At 47.9% G+C, this 17,695-nt stretch overlaps 1 protein-coding gene across 2 annotated transcripts in view; it reads left to right on the top strand.

The window, feature by feature from the left end:
* KIRREL3 (kirre like nephrin family adhesion molecule 3) overlaps positions 1–17,695 on the top strand; it is a 694,039-nt gene that overhangs the window by 532,918 nt on the left and 143,426 nt on the right. For both annotated transcript variants that reach the window (XM_004379337.1, XM_004379338.2), the window contains exon 2: positions 6,726–6,803. In XM_004379337.1, coding sequence (XP_004379394.1) covers positions 6,726–6,803 — 78 coding nt within the window. The remainder of the gene's footprint in view (positions 1–6,725; positions 6,804–17,695) is intronic.

Below are 17,695 nucleotides of genomic sequence, written 5' to 3' on the forward strand. Positions count from 1 at the left end.
CTCCCCTTCCTTCCCCATCCCATCCCCAGATAGAGAGAAAAATCAGGCATGGTCTTCATAACCGTGACATAAATTTTACCTTCAGAATTTTTCAAAGAGGGGAAGGACAAAGCAACCACAGCCTGATAGGCCTGAAATCTTTGCCAAGAATCTATGGACCATGGGAATACATCTAGTCAGCTTTTTACAGCTTAGCCCACCCTACTAAATGCTAGAGAAGACGTGGACAGGAGATCTTCACTTGCTGGGAAGGTGGGGTGGGAAAGAGGAGAGGTCTGTCAGTGGAAATGACATTCAAACATATACCCTCCTAACTCCCCCAGCTTCTGCTGTGACACCTCCTTACTCAGGTGCTTTCAGTGATTTTTATTTAGTACCCCATCAAATGTAAACCCATCATCTCTCACCCAGTGTATTGCAACAGTCTCCCAACTGGTCTTCCCACCTCTAGGATTACCTCCTCCAGTCTATCATGTGTACCAGTGCTAAGGCAGTCTTTATAAAATGCAAACCTGGCTTGTCATTTCCCAGCTTAGGGGTCTTCAGTGCGTCCCCATTACCTGTTGATGTTATTTCTTACCCTCAAGTTGCCTAAGCCATGGTGACCTTACATGTAACAGAATGAAATGTTGCCCAGTCCTGCGCCATCTTCACAATCTTGGTATGTTTGAGTCCATGACTGTGGCTGTTGTATCGATCCATCCCATTTAGAGTTTCCATCATTTCTGATGGCCCTCCACTTTACCAACCATGATGTCCTTTTCTAGCGATTGGTCTTTCCTGATGACACATCCAAAGTAAGCTCCATCCTTGGCAAATCTTATCAGATCATCCAGGATCTGGTCCCTGGCTACATCTCCAGCCTCGTCTCATTTCCTCTGCTCCCAAAACCTTTGCTACGGCCACACCAAAATTCCTTCCAATGGTACTTTATTTCTCATTTGGCAGACTTCCAGGGACACGCACAAGTCTAACAGCTTCCAGGAGGAAAGAGTTTTCAACAAGCACCCTTCAACTTTTGCTATTATGACCCGGCATGCTGGGAACAAAAAGACCTTTTACAAACAGCCCTTGAAATGCACTGGACAGTCTTGGAAATGGTGAGGCAGTAGGGGCTAGCTGTCCATTGTCACTAGCTCTATCCACAGGTAGTTGGGAACACATTAGCTTCTGGATAAGGCAGCAAGCAAGCACTATCTTGACGAACATGGTCCTCATGCTGGAAGCAGGGCTGCTCAAAGCATCTGGGATTGCCATGGAGTCCCCCTGAGCATGCAGACACATAACTAGCCTCCTCCCCACCTTCCCTTTGCCCACTGGCTCTTGTGCCCACCACCCCAACTGTCACATTGTGGCAGCCCTAGGGGCCACTTTCCAGCCAGGCTGTGCCCTCTGATGAGTCATGTGATGCTCACTGCAGGCAGCTCAGTGACCCAGGTGGTTGGCATCAGAGAATCACAGCCAATGGAAATAGCCAGGCCCCAGCAGATGACCAGCTCCTCCTGCTCCCTCTCCTAGCCACAACCAAGGATCTCTGTTCTCTGATCTGACTTGATTCATAGCATCTGCAGCCCTGGGGTCCCATACGTCACCCTAGGAACTAAACCAGAATTCAGACCCGGATGCTAGTCTGAGCACCATCACCACCACCTAGCACCTTAGCCTTGAAACTGTCATTTCACTTCTCTGAGCCTCAGTTTCTGAAACCAAAATGGAGGAAATAATTTCTATCTTTCCTACTTCACAGGGCTACTGAATATGACAGCACTGTAAAAAAATAAGTATCCTATAAATATGTAGTAATGAATAATCATAAACTGTCATTATTATTACTAGCAAGAATAAAGGAATCCTAAGGCTAGAAGAGGTCCCAACTACACCCTCCGAAACAGAGGAAAGCCATCCCATTTGTGAAGCCATCCCTTTTTAGTCCTCCTAAGAGGGAATCCACAATGTTGTCTAGTCACCTGTTCCATTGGGTTACAAGTTTCATTCAGTCTACAGCTATGCTCGCCTCACCTAAATGCATTGTGCAAGCTGGCCAGTTTTCATGCCCATCTGGCTGGGGCAGAACTGATCATCACTCAGTGTCTTTTAGCCGGCCCTTCAGCTAGATCAGCATTCCTTCCCTGAGCACGTGCCATGTGCCAGGCCCTGGCTGGGTACTAGGGGCAAAGAGCTGGCAAAGGCCCAGCCGTGACCTTTATGCTGCCCACAGTCTAAAACCAGCAGTTCCTTTCTCCCTGAGAAACGTACCCTGTCCCAGTAAGCACTTCCTTGCACAGGCAGTAGTCCCTAAACCTTTGTTCTCCTCAGACTGTGCCCTCCACAACGCCTCCAGTCTGGAGGTGGCCCTGGGCTTCTCTGAGGTGAACTTTCCATTTAAACCAGGACTCTTATTGTTTGGGTTTTTTTACTTTTTTTTTTATTGTGGTAAATACATAAGAAAGCGTTTGCCATTTCAACAATCTTCACGTGTACAGCTCAGTGACATGAATTATGTTCATCGTGTTGTTCGGCCATCACCCTTAATCCATTCCCTAATTTTTCCATCACCCTTAACAGAAGCTCAGTGTCTCCTAGGCAGTGAGCCCTCCTCTCCCCTCCCGCCACCTGCCCCTGTAACCACTAATAAAGTTTGGTCTCTATCTACTTGCCTATTCTAGATATTTCATGTAAGTGGGATTATGTATTATTTGTGCTTTTGTGACTGACTTATTTCCCTCAGCATAAAGGTTTTGAGGTTCATCCATGTCGGAGCGTGTATCAGGACTTCGTTTCTCTTTATGGCTGACTATTTACTGCATGGTATGTACGTACCACATGCTTTTATCCATCCGCCTGTTAATGGACAGTAGGCTTGTTTCTACCTTTTGCCTATTGTGAAAAGTTCAGCATTGAACACTGGCATACATGCATCTGTCTGCGTTTAAACCAGGGCTGTATGTTAATCACATTCCATGAACACTGTTAGGGAGTGAATTGTGTCCCCCAAAATTATGTGTAGTAAATCCTAACCCCTGTACTGTGGATGTCATCCCACTTGGGAATAGGGTTTTCTTTGTTACGTTACTGAGGTCCTGTCAGCGTAAGGTATGTCTCAAGCCTGTCACCTTTGAGATACAAAAAGAGCAGATTAGCATAGAGAAGCGAAGCGAGTACAGAGGGGAAGTGACACTCCACATGAAGATCACAAGGGAACCAAGGAACAGAAGCTGAAAAAGAGACAAGGCTCTTCTCCCAGAGCCCACAGAGAGCAAAAGCCTTCCCCTAGAGCCAGGATCTTCCATTTGGACTTCTGCCCCCTAAACTGTGACAAAATAAATTTCTGTGTATTAAAACTACCCACCTGTGGAATTTCTGTTATAGCAGCACTAAGAAGCTAAGACAAACAGCTTTGGAGTAGCTGAGTGGGCCTGCTATTGACAAGTATTTAGCCAAAGACTTTGGCCCCGACGCCTACTTGGAGAAGACTCCATCCTCTTGCTGTTTGTTTTCAAAGGGGCCTCCCGGCTCTGACTCCACCATCCATCCCAGCGCCATATGACAAGGAAGGTGACAGCCTGGTGGCTAGTCTGCTCACAAAGTGAGAGATTCCTGCTTTCTGTCACCTCCTGTCATCTCTCCCCAGATAGCCTAGTTAGCATGGCTTGACACTGCCCCCTAAATAGCAGTCATTTCTGCTTCCTCCTCGTTCTCCCTACGGTCAGTGCTTTTGACAGCGCCCTACCTCCCCACCTGTATTTCTAGGGTCTTCTGCACTTCAGCCCTGCTGGCGTGCTTGCCCATATGGACCCAGTGACCTCTACCTCGGCTCTGCAAACCTCTTCAAAGAGCATCTGGAATTTTCCTGTATGGAAAGCTCGCTCACTGTCACTTCACTGATCCTCCAGCCCGCTCTTTCTTGCATGGATCCCAGTGGCTTCTCCCCACTTCTCAGCAAAGACTCCTTCAGAGAGCCTGCTCACTTGATACATTTCTGCAGTTTGCTTATTAGCACCTTATAATGTAGCCGCCTAAATAATTAAGACTAACCCACACGTGTAAAATTAAATGAGCCAAATACATTGAGAAATTGCCTCGCCCTCAATTTCTTTTATTAATCAGTTTCTTTTTAACTTCTTTTCCTGCTCATTTGCAAATATCAAACACAGTCAGTGAGACTCTTACTTATAATAACTGGTGATACATGTGGCCTCTTTCCTCAGGCAATTGCCCTGGGGGGCAGCTTGTTATGAGTTAAGAAATGGATTTAACTGGGATGGCAGAGATAGCCAACACAGATAAGCCCATCCAACAGATGGTCCACGCTCTCTGTCTTCAGCACTGTGGCCCTCTCCATTCCTCGTTCAGGGCAGAGGCCAGGAAGACCAACTGAAGACTGGCCCCATCCATCCAGTACCCCTTACCCTCCCTCCCGATGCCTCCCGTCCATCCTGGGCTCATTCCAGGAACCCGAGCTCCTTTGCTCATTAAGAGCCACTGCTGATGGGCTTCAGATGGGCGTAAGAAGTCAATGGAAAAGACAATGGGACTCAGCAGTAGTACCATTCTGTTGCTGAACCGTATGCACGCAGCTGTAACAACCAGTTAACTCTGCCTGTCATCAGCATGTTGAGGCTTCAGTACAGTCTCTGGCGAGAGGCTATTGTCATCGAAGCTCAGCCTTCTCGCAGCTTGTCCTTCCTTCCACCGGCCCCCTCCGGGCAGGCTGCATTCCTGCCTCTTGAAGGGGGCTGTTAGAAAGGATCCACAAATACATAAGTAAACATCAAAGGGGCTTTGATCCGCAGGGCCCTCAACAGAGCAAGAGCCCCTGAAGAAAGGGCCAAAGGGCTGGATGAGGGAACTAAACGTCGTCAATTTGGGCTCCGGAGATGTAAGGCCCTTTGAAGTGAGGGCGGTTTGGCCGTGCCTTCAGACTTGATAGCATGGAGGGAAAGAAAAGGAAGTGAGTGCCTTTGGAAAAGCACGCTTAGATCTGCTGCTCTGCTCCTCACTGATAGTCAATAAACCCCTTTAAAGAATCAGGAGATCAAAGCTAGCAACCTCCCTGGGCCCTGGTGTTCTGCCACCACAGCCACGCTTTGTCTTTCTCTAGGGCAAGAGCCCCAGAGCTTGCCTTATCTGTCTGTCACCGGCCCTGCTTCCCGTGGAGCCTGGACTTGGGCAATGGGATGGGAAGGTGGGGAGGAGGGAGGAGCCCGCCCTGTCTACACTCTACAGCCAGACAGATGGCTGGGGCTTGGAGCCACGCCCAGTGTCATGGGAGAAGTGGCCGTGGGCCACCACCCAATGGGACCTGCCTTTTCTGAGGGGGGAACAGCTGGGGGCCCAGAAAGCCTGGCAAGGCCTGGGGGGACTTGGAGGAGCCGCAGTCATATTCTCTTTTCCAGATGTTGTACCTTTATCCACTTACCCAGTTTGTGGTAGCTGTCGCCTTTGTACGACTTCTGAGCAAAGACGTGGGGTAGGGAGTCTAAGATAGTCGTGGGAAGTCGCTTACCATTTTTGAACCTCAACTTACTCATCTGTATAATGTAAACAGCAACACCTGACCTCCCTACCTCCTGGGGTTGCTGCCGGGGGCAGCGGGTGTCAAAAGAACAATTTGGTGCAGAATTACTTCAAAACCCATAAAATGCTTGAGACAAATCGGGATTAAAGGAGAAACACCAGAGACAAAAGCTTGCCCTCTCATGAGGCAGATGTCCTCCAGGCCAACGATCACACACAATGGAAGCTGATTTCCAAAGTGCTGGGCAAAGAAATGCTTTCTTGGATTTGCTCCCCAGAATTGTTGCTTCTCTTGTAGTATTTCTACCTTGTTTTTCCACTTGGGTCATAAGCCTTGTGGGGCCAGGGTCTATTTCCTGCGTCTCTTAGCCATTCAACCTTTGTACTCTCCACTGGGTCTACACTTCGTAAGTGCTTGGTGGTGGGACTGAATCGTGCCCAGTGGTCACTGATATAAGATGGTGCAGGAATCACCAACCCCATAAGTATCTTCCTCATGCTGTCTTCCTTCCTCCTATTGTGTCCTCCACTTCTGCTCCTCTCTCTTCCCCACCTTTTGTTCTCCCCATCCCACCCAATCCAATTAAATTTATTTCTGTTATCATTTCTTATCCAGACCTCTCTCCCTGTCTCCCCAGAAACTCACTCTCTCCCAAAAGATAGTCTTTGTACCTACACCTCACCCCCTGTGTCTCCCCCAAAACTCCCCTCCGTCACTTCTTCAGCCTTCTCACTCACTCAGTATCTGGTTGGATTACTCCATCCTAGTCACCATTGGCTGGACTCTGCCTCTCTGGCCACAATCCCAGGGTGATCTGGGCATAATTCCCAAGTTTGGAGCGTAAAGGATCTCAATAACCCATGGAGTAATGGCCAAGAGCATGAACTCTGGAGCCAGACTCCTCGGTTCAAAATCCTGGCTCTGCCACCTACTAACGCTTTCATCTAAGGCAGTGTGCTTAACACATCTGTAAATGAGAGTGGTATAAAATGGGGGTGATCACGGTATGTACCTCATAGGATCTTTGTGAGAATCAAATGAGAAATTATTGGCTTCAAATTATGCCAGAACATAGCGTGTGCTCTATACATGTTTGTTAAATAAATAAATTTCTCTGTTTATAAGAGCAGCAAGCTCCACATCCCCTGCAGAAGGCTTTTGCTAACATCTGGCCCATTCCCAACTCATCCACCTGTTTTTCTTCCAGAGCTGGGCCTCCAGAAGAGAGGATGCTGTCTGGTGCTGGGCTACATGGCCAAGGACAAGTTTCGGAGAATGAATGAAGGTCAGTGGGAACCTCTCTGATCTCTCAGGGATAACGTGAAAGGAGGAAGCTGTGCCATACGAGCATGGTACAGAGGAAAAGAAACCTGGGGAATCTCAGAAAGGACACTGGGCAGATCAGCTTGACTTCCATGAAGCTATTTATACAGCTGAGCCCCTGGGTGGTACAAATGGTTAAAGTGCTCAGCTACTAACCAAAAGGATGGAAGTTCGAGTCTACCCAGAGGCAACTCCAAAGAAAGGCCTGGTAATCTACTTCCAAAAAACCAGCCGCTAAAAACCCTATAAAGCACAGTTCAACTCTGACACACGTAGGGTCGCCGTGAGCTGGAGTCAACTCAATGGCAACCAGTTTTATTTATACAGTAATATGGGGAGCAGTAGCGAATGCCTGAAACCCAGTGATGCTGATTCATCAGCATCTTTCTCCTGCTATCTCCTTCCTCCTATTGTGTCCCTACTTCTCCTCTTCTCTCTTTTTGTTCTACCTTTTGTTCTCCCCCTCCCTCCGAGTCTAATTAAATCTGCTTCTATTATCATTTCTCATCTGGACCTCTTTACCTTTCTTCTCAGTCGTTCACATTTCTTTAATGCCTATCAAGTAAACAACATCTTGCAGAGCACTTAGGAGAATACTAAGGAAGAATAGGGCAGGGTTTTTCTTCTCCAAGAACGTACACTTGGAAGCCTGCCGCCTTTCCATTCCATTGGCCCCACCTCTCCCTCTTCCTCATGGGCCATTCCACCTTCCTCTTGCACTGGATCTTTCCTCGGAGGCTTGACTGGGTCACAGAAGGCTTGGGGAAGGTATTGACGTGGAGGCTGGGATATGAAGGAGTGCTGTCACTTATTGGTCTGCTGTAATAAAGAACCAATCCCCTCCATCCCCAGCCATCTGTCTCTGCGCAGCTAATAACTCTGTCTATCAGAAGCCACAGGCTGTTTGTCTGGATTCAAAAGTAGATAAACAATGGCTGGGGATGCCATTTATTCATTAAAATCAGATAAACGTAGCCCTGGCTTCCCACCCGCTCAGCGTGCCATGAGCCTCTGTAGCCTTGTTCCGTTCCAGGCCCTGAGGAGACAGCTCCCCTCACCATCTCTGTTCCCAGAGTTAAGCCAGAGCGTCATTCCAGTGCGCTCCCTATGCTCCTTGGCTGGCTCTCCTCCCAACCCACAGTCCAGAACACCCACACCCCAGGCCCTCCCCAGACCTGAGACCTCGCCAGCTTTGGGTGTGTCGCCAGCACCCGTCTTGGTGAGTGACAGTTTGGCAAGAGTTAAATCAACACGGTTGAGCACAGAGAGCCATCACCTCCCCTGTTTGCCACCTGTCTGTGTAAGAAGATAGCTAGCCGTGTCAAGAAGCCACTCCCTACCTATAGGAGCCTTAGGGCTGAGCACAGCTGGGGAGGGCGTGGTAGGAGAGTAGCAGTTTCTGTGTCCCCGTCCGCCAGTCTCCCTCGGTGACTTTTCTTCTTTCTCAGCCTGCCCCGCCCTTCCCAGCACCGCCTTCCCAAGAGTGCTAGGCAGTAACTCCTCATTTGCGGAAACTGACAGCAAGCCTCTGTCCGTGGTGCTGAATAGACATGTTCTCTTGCTGGCAGTGCTCATTAGAGAAGCTGAAACCAGGTTCACAGAGATTGGAGGAGCCCAAACACCAGGCAATGGGCTGGGTTTGAAGCTCTGGGTGTCTGACCTCAGAAGAAAAATACTGATAGCAGCTCCTGGGGCATAAAAAAGAATCATATCACAAGGTTGATGAGCGGCAGGATTTGCCAACCCACCCCCACCTTTGTCAAGTGGCTAAAGGAGGATCTAAGTGTGTTTAAGGTACAGTAGTAATTCTCTTAAATAGGAAACCAGGAAAATGGTAAGGACAGGAAAGTCAGCATTTGGTAGGGAAGCTCTCCTTAGACACTGTAAAGAATGAAGGATGGGCATCAGGGAGGACTAGAGGGGAGCTGGGAAACAAAACCAGGTCTTGACATCTGAGGGCACTTAACCTTACTTTGTGCAGCAACTAAGCTAAGAAAATAACACATGTAATAGTTTTTCCTTGTTGGAATGGGAAGATACCAAAACAATGTTAGTTGAGATTTCTGGAGTCCCCTCTCCAAACGCAAACAATCCACACAAATAGGTTATTCTTTTCCACTGATTATGGTTGACTTGTCATAAGAATGAGAGATACCAGGTGCCTTCTCTGACCTGCTACCCCTCAGTGAAGTCTAATTGAGAATCGAGCAAGGAATTCAGAGATACGGGTTAACAAAGACACCAGAAACGTCCAAGGGACTCCCCTCCCCTGCCTCCCTCGCTGCATCTTATTCTCACCCCTCCCAGATGCCCCAGTGTACACAATCACGTGCTCACACATACACAGTAGTAGCTGCTGCTCTGGGTGAGCAAGGAGACAAGGGGTCGTAACCAAGCTAAGCCACTATATGTAACGAGTTACAAATCCCAATTAACTAAGAGGAGACAGGATGGGAGGAAGGTGAGACAGCGTGGCCGAAGGAGAGACTCATAAAGTGGGCCAGCTTTTTGGCTCTGGAGGGGTGAAAGCATGAGGTGAAGGCAAGGGAGGGGTCCGGAGGACAAAGGGTCCTCTCCTCCTGCTCCAGCCAGCCTCACCACCCAAGTTCCACATTATACCTTGTTTTCTCTTTCTAAAGCTCGCATGCGTAAACTCCAGCACGTCGGCAGATAAGAAAAGGCATCAGCAAGCATGGGGAACTGTTTTATGGTTTATAATTATCTTGTACCAATATTCAAAATAATTATAACTTCCCCACATTAATAATTGAACTGACATAGCTGCCACAACATATGTCAAGAAACAGAAAGCTCTGTCCGGGCCGCACAGGACACCTCGGTGTAAATTGAACAATTGGTAAAATAGTAAAAATAATTATTTTTCTCCAAGATGCTGGAATTAGTGAGATATTGGAACAATTAGCTGCTTCTTCCATTAAAGATAAGCTGGTGATCATTATATTTCCAATTTAGAATAAATATGAAAGACATACTTGTGCTTTATGCAGGAGTATTTGTTCTGCATAACAGTATCTAATATGATGTCTGTCACCGGGGGGAAGTGGTCCCCTATTTCATTTGTTTCCCTGTTAATTTGGTATCATTTTATCTTCTTTTCCCCCCACCCCCTCCTTGCTACAGACCCAAAAAATAACAACTAGAGAAGGAGCGAGAGGGAAATAATGAATGAGCAGAATCTTTATAGACCTGGGGTTTAGCATGAGCTAGAGGAATCGCAACTGGAGCTGTTAAACTCCACAAAGCAATAAAAAGGAAACACGATTTGAAGATCGTTTACACAGGCCTGTGATAGTCTATGAGAGGTCTGCTCTATTCGAGAGCGCTTAATAGCTTCTTATATAGAATCTGCAGCATTTGCAGGAATGGACGTGGTGGTAATATGTGGAGGAGGGAGTGTGGGTGTATGTTCTTTCCTGTTTGGACTCAAGACATTTGAGGCCACAAATGGAGATATGAACAAAATCAATGAAGGGAAGACAAGAAAGGAGGAAATTAAGACAGACTAGGGCATAAGAATCCCGGATTTATTTGACATAATTGTCTCCGTGTGATTAAATACACGCTGCTTTAAATAAGAACTGCTGGAAGGAGACCATTTATTTATTCACCCAACATTCATTGAATACCTGCGTCTTCATTTCCTAGTGCTTCTGTAACAGAAATCCCATAAGTGGGTGGCTTTAAAAAGAGAAATTTAGTTTCTCCCAATTCTGGACACCAGAAGTCCAAATCAGAGTCTTCGCCATGTCAATCGCTTCCTTGTTGGTGCCCTGGGTGTTCTCTGGTTCTTGGTGATCCTCACGTGACATCTGGACATCTGTCTTCCCCAGCATGCACCCATGTCTGTGCTTAATCTGCTCTTTTTGTAACTCAGAAGTGATGAGGTTTAGGACACACCCTACACTGGTAAGGTCTTATTAATATAACAAAGAAAACCCTATTCCAAAATGGGATTACATCCACCGTTACGTTGTCTATAAGACAGAGTAGAGCTGCCCCATAGGGTTTCCTAGGGGGACATCTTTACGGGAGCAGATCGCCAGGTCTTATCTCCTGTGCAGTGGCTGGTGGGTTCGATTAGCAGTGAGTGCTTCATTCTTATGCCACCAGGAACCCACAGGTATAAGGTTTAGGATTTCAACACATATTGTAGGGGAATGCAATTCAATCCTTAATGACCTACCACAAAAATAGTACCAACGTTTCATAATCAGTGCCAAGCATGTTCTAAGCACTGGTGATATAGAAGTAAATAAGGCATAGTTCCTGCCCTCAAGGAGCTCACGATGAAAATGTGGAGGCATATCTCAGTGTACATGGCACCACCACAGAGAGCTCCTGCCTGGCCACCTGACCTAAATTAGACGCCTCTCTCTCCCCACCATTGTGCTCCATTGTGGCAACCAGTTTGTTGATTTTGTGGCACTGATCATAATTTGTGAGAGGCGTTGGTGGTGGTAGAATTCTCACCGTCTACGCAGGAGACCCAGGTTTGATTCCCGGCCAAGACACCTCATGCACAGCCAGCACTTGTCTGTCAGTGGAGGCGTGTGTGTTGCTAGGATGCTGAACAGCGTTCAGTGGAACTTCCAGACTAAGACAAACTAGGAAGAAAGGCCTGGTGATCACTTCCAAAAATCAGCCAATGAAAACCTTACGGATCACATTGCAGTCCACTGCACATGGGGTTGCCATGAGTCGGGCATGACTCAGCAGCTAACAACAACAAAATCATCACCTATAATTACTCATTAGACCAGTTACTTGTGCACCGCCTTCTCAACTAGGCAGGTAGCTACAGGGAGGCAAGGGCCCTGCTCGCTTCTTTCCTCTCCAATCCCTGGGCCTCAGACCAGTGTCTGGCACATAGGGAGTAGTCGATTAATTTTTATTTCAGTAATTTAGTTAGTCTCATAAGTAATGACAGAAGAGAGGACCAAGTCACCCACAGGTGTCAGCTGGGTCTTGAGAAGAAGCTCATCAGGTGGAGCCGGCTGATGAAGGACATTCTAGGAAATTCATCTCCGTGTTCTCAGTCACTCCCCAAGTCATACCTGGGTGCTGCCTCTCGGCCTGTCCTTCACCCCTAGTACTGTAGCCCCTTCCTGGGAGGTCAGGGCCCATGAAGGTCAGCAGAGTGAGGGGCAGAGGACAGAAGGCACTAGATCTCTTTCCTCATCCTATCTGCTGCTGGACCATGTTCTCGGAGCCTCTCTAGGCAGATATTTCCCATCAGCTCTTCAAGGGAAACTGTGCTGTTCCCTCACCCCACATCCCCAACACATACATACATACACACATACTTCACTCTTCCTCCTTTTCTAAGGTCTTCTCCTGATTACCCATTTCCGCTGGAGATTCCAGCACCACGCACCTTCTCAATGAACGTTGCTTGCCCAGAGCTGATCCTAGTCACAGGCAGATTAGAAAGCTCTCACGTGCCTGGGGCTCAGCCTGCCTCAAAAACCTCAGTATTCTTCTGTCTTAGAACTGTACAGGACCCTAGAGATTATAGTGTTGTTGTTGTTGTTGTTAGGTGCTGTTGGGTTGGTTCTGACTCATAGCAACCCTACGAACAGCAGAACAAAACACTGCCCGGTCCTGTGGCATCCTCATAACCATTGTTATGCTTGAGCTCATTGTTACAGCCACTGTGTCAATCCATCTTGTTGAGGGTCTTCCTCTTTTCCACTGACCCTGTACTTTACCAAGCATGATATTCTTCTCCAGGGACTGGTCCCTCCTGATAACATGTCCAAAGTATGTGAGACGTAGTCACGCCATCCTTGCTTCTAAGAAGCATTCTGGTCATACTTCTTCCAAGACAGATTCGTTTGTTCCTTTAGCAGTCTGTGGTATATTCAATATTCTTTGCCAACACCACAATTCAAAGGCATTCTTCTTCAGTCTTCCTTATTCATTGTCCGGGTTTCGTATGACTATGAGGCGATTAGAAACACCCTGGCTTGGGTCAGGCATACGTTAGTCCTTAAAGTGAAATCTTTGCTTTTTAACACTTTAAAGAGGTCTTTTGCAGCAGATTTGCCCAATGCAATGCATTATTGATTTCTTGACTGCTGCTTCCATGAGCATTGATTGCGGATCCAAGTAAAAGGAAATCCTCGACAACTTCCATCTTTTCTCCGTAGGATTATAGTGCAACCTGCTAACTCAGGAAGGCTCAGGGGCGTTGAGCAATCTACCCAGGGCCACTCAGAAGTTTCTGGAAGAGTCAGGACTACAGCCCAGGTCTCCTGACACCCAGTAGTGCCCTTAGAATTCTGAAAGAAGTGGCCAAGACCATCGCAGAGAGGGAACTGCCAACACTTCAGCTGGGTTTGGTTTTTCAGAGTAGCTGGAAATAGAGAAGGTGGAAGGGCAGAGAGAGTAGGGCACAGAACACAGGAGAGACTTGAGTTGATGTGGGAAAAAATCAGGAAAGATCTGCAGCGAGGGACAAGGCCAGGGAAGACAATTTCCAAGTAGCCAGAGAATTATACCAGGCCTTCCAAGTGACAGATTCTAGAGGCAAGCTATAAAAATTGTAACAGAGATTTCATTGGGGAGTAAAGCAAACTGCTTCAGCAAGCACACCTGGCACTCAAGATGAGATACCAAGGACTTCAGTGTGGAAAGATAGCAGTCTCCATTTATAAGAAGCTTTGAGGAAGTTAGTTGGGGAAAAAAGGAATGGGTCCTGGAAAGGTGTCACCTAAGCAAAGACGGGTCCTTCCAAAGCGGGGACAAACTTGTGATTGGGCCATGTATCCATCCACATTAGGCCATGTGTCCATCCAGCCAAGAGTTCTTGGCTTCACATGATGAAGTCTCAAGACAAGGTGGGTTTGGAAAATATCAGTTAAGGAAGGTTTACAGGTGGAAGCTGGTCCAGACTGGTTATGGTCTCTTGTGGCCGACAGATCTAGGACTCTTGTGAGGAGGAAATGAGGATGAGGGTATGCAAAGGAGGACTGAGGGGGCAGCAAAGCTTGGATGCTGAGGCGGGCTGTGCATGAGGGCTCTCCTCCCTCACCACTGGGGCGCTCTCTTGGGCAGCAGTTTTCCCGGACCTTGAGGATCACAGTGATGGGCTACTTCTGTCAGCTCACTGAAGGGAATGCAGAAATGCCTCCCAGTGCTGTTACCTTCATCTTCCCAGGAAGAAACAATCGCAAGTGATGAGCAAAGGCAGCTTCTGTTCTCTGGAGGCCTCTGTGGCTTCTTCGGGAGGGGCTGCGGTGCCGGAAAGGAGAAAGCTGGTTCCACAGGGGCTGGCCCCATAGCAGGGTCTAGGATATCCCACAGCTCCTGGCTGCACCTGCGTCCCAGTCCAGGCTCTATGCCTGAACATGACCTCATGCTGGTGCAAATCCTCACTCTCATCCGTGTGGGGAGACAGAGCCCCGTGAAGAAGAGGGTGTGGAATCTTCAGCTGCTCTGAAGTTCTCTATGATGACGCGAGAGCCTGCTGCTTTTCCTCGCCCCTGCTTCCTAATTGACAAAAATGGGTCTAAGACTGCCACTGTTTCCTGCTTGTCACCTAACAGAGATGAATAAGAAAGAGAGGTACCCCACTGTGGGGATGCGACATGGAGCCAGCTCTGTGAATTGGGCAGGTCACTGCACAGCTGGCTTTCCACGTTCTCGTGTACGAAGGTGAATAATGTTGAAGAGGATCTGCAAGGCTTTAACATGTGAAAGACCTGTCCTGGCTGTAACACCTGCTCATATCCTGTTCTCACCACCCATCCCACAATTTTAATGCTGTGGACACCAAAGGAACCAGGAGTCAGAAGCCACCCGACTGACTTAGCTCAGCACCCCCAGGAGGCAGGTCCAGGTCCAAGTCTTGCCTGCTCTCAGAGGGTGAATTCAGGCGGTGCCAGCTGTCCCTGGATGGCAGGGAGGCAGACAGTCTGCACCTGTGGGGCAAGCTGCACCGTCTTCACAGCAGGAGCAAGGGCAGGGCGGCCTAGGACCGACCCTGGCTGGGGCCCTGACTCAAGGGAGAAGGGGCTGGCTGGCGTGAGGAACCCCACCCGCTCTGCCTGCTGCAGCCCCACAGGCTGGCTCACTGCGATGGCCCCAATCATTTTCCTGAGACCGTTCCTCCACTGCCTGCTAGAGCCCCCGGGATGTGGGCTAATACCGTCATTTTGTTAGCTGGAGCTTTGGGGTGCATTTTTCCTTATTTCATTTTTCTTACTGATGTGTTTTCTTCCACTGGGGCTGCAAAGATGGTTATTTGTATAACGTCCCTGTTTATTATTTATGGCAAGGCTCAGACTTCCAGGGTACTTGATGATTGTTATTTAATTCACTCTGCATCTTGGAACAAGAGACTTGCCATTTCCATTCTCCTGCCATGAGCTGAGGGAGGATTCTGGAGATTTCTCTCAGGCCTGTGCCTCCAGCCACCACTCCTACTGGGAGTCCTGCTCATCTAAGACAAGCTGGGGGTCCTGGAGCCCCCGCAGACCCTGCCAACTTCCTGTTCAAACTTCCCTTTCCCTTCCATCCTGTCCGCTCCTCACCAAGTCCTAGTAATTCTTTCCCCTGAGGAACACCTGATTCCATTCACTTCTCTCCATCCCCACTGCCACTGCCCTAGTCCATGTCACCACCCTCTCTCACCTGGACCCCAATGGTGCTCTCCTAACTGGCTCCCTGCACCCATTAAGCCCAACTCCTCACCCCCAGTTCATTTTCCACACTTTCGCCAGAGTGGTATTTCAGAATGCAAATCTGATGTTGCGTTCCTCTTGAAAATATTCCAATGGCTTTCCATTTCTTTTAAGAAACTACCAAAACCTTTAGCGTGTTTTACAAGGCTGCACATCATCTGCTTCCTACCTCTTTGGTTGGCCTTATCTTATCCCCCTAACTCTGTATTCCAGCCACATGGCCTTAGCTCCTCATACTGAGCATGCTCCCATCTGCCACAGGGACTTTGTCTATGCTCCTCCTGGGATGCTTGCCACATTCGCCAACCCTGCACGCCCCAGACCCTCCACATAGTTAACTCCTGTTTATCCTTTGGATCTCAGCTCCAGTGTCGCTTCTTCAGTGAGGCCTTCTCTGACCCACCCTTCCCCAGTCTAGATCAAGTTCCTGTGTTATAAGCTCTCACAGAACAATCTTCCTACCTTTCAGAGCTTCTAGCTCAGTTGGTATATATAAGTTCATACTGTAATTATTTAACTAAGACCTGTCTTCTCTACCAGTCTGTAAGCTCTGTGCTTGGTCTTCGCTATATTCCAGGAACCTAGCAGTATTTGCACACAGCAGACACTGAAAGAAAAGCCATAATCTTCTCAGCCCCTTGACCATGGCTCCCCACGTACTGGGATCAGGTCATCTGAGAATTATAGACTCTTAGAAGAATGTTAGCAACTACCTCAAAAGGCAGAAACTGAGACTCAGCAAATGATGTGACTCACCCAGAGTAACCCAGCCAGCAAGCGATAGGGCCAAGACTTGAACCCAGGCTTCTGACCCAACATCTACTTCTCTTTCTATTTCCCTTGGCTAAGTCCTTAAAGTCTGGGAGTAGCAGGGTTGAGTGCATCAGTCAGGCAAGGCCCGCAGGATACAAGTGGATTTCGAGCTATGCTTTGAAAGAGAAAAGAAGCAAGGACCCTCAGGGCAAAGGAAGGGAAGAAGGTGCTTCAAATGTAGACATGGACAAACACACAGAATGGAACCATCCCCTCGTGTGAGCCCAGCACGGGACTGGCCACAGGGGCTCAGAGAGGCTGGCCGTGGCACCTGTCCATGGGAACTTGGCACTCCACTTGGGGAGACTGGGTACAGTTCATACAAAGCTGTTCCTGTTGTGGTTTTGGTTCTGGCTTTTCTTTTTAGCTTTGTGGGTAGTGTGCTTAATGGTTAGAACAGCCCTTGTGGCGCAATGGTTAAGCACTTGGCTGCTAACTGAAAAGCTGGCAGTTCGAACCTACCAGCTGCTTCACAGGAGAAAAGACCTGGCAATCTGCTCCCAAAAAGATTATAGCCTACCCGGACAGAGCTGACGAAAAATGTAGAACAAAATTCTAACTCACAAAAAAAGACCTGACTTACTGGCCTGACAGAGACTGGAGAAACCCCGAAAAGTATGGCCCCCGGACACCCTTTAGCTCAGTAATGAAGTGACTCCCGAGGTTCACCCTTCAGCCAAAGATTAGACAGGCTCATAAAACAAAACGAGACTAAAGGGGCACAGCAGTCCAGGGACAAGGACTAGAAGGCAGGAGGGGACAGGAAAGCCGGTAATAGGGAACCAAGGTCAAGAAGGGAGAGTGTTGACGTGCTGTGGGGTTGTTAACCAATGTCACAAAGCAATATGTGTACTAACTGTTTAATGAGAAATTAGTTTGTTCCGTAAACCTTCATCTAAAGTACAATTTTAAAAAAAAAGAATTATCTTCATTTCCCAAAAGCCTTGAAAATCAAATAAAGTATACATAAATATAAAAAGGAAAAGAGTACAGCCTAAAAAACCCTATGGGACAATTCTTCTCTGTCGCATTGGGTTGCCGTGAGTCAGAATCGACTTGACAACACCTAACAATAACACAACGGGCTTAATGGTGAAGCATTGTGACTTAGGGGTCAGAGAAATCTGGGTTCGTATAGAAGGCAGAGTCAGGGCAGGCTTGGAACCATGTCATCAAAGATCCTTGAGGCCAGGAGGAACCAAAGGTGGTCTAGTCCATACCCTCTTGTGTGTGTGTGCACGTATGCGTTTTAGGTGAAAGTTTACAGTGCAAATCAGTTTCTCATTCAAAAATTTACACACAAATTGTTTCATGACATTGGTTGCAATCCCTTCAA

The sequence above is a fragment of the Trichechus manatus genome, unplaced genomic scaffold (genome assembly GCF_000243295.1).
Source record: "Trichechus manatus latirostris isolate Lorelei unplaced genomic scaffold, TriManLat1.0 scaffold00064, whole genome shotgun sequence".
Lineage (NCBI taxonomy): Eukaryota > Metazoa > Chordata > Mammalia > Sirenia > Trichechidae > Trichechus > Trichechus manatus.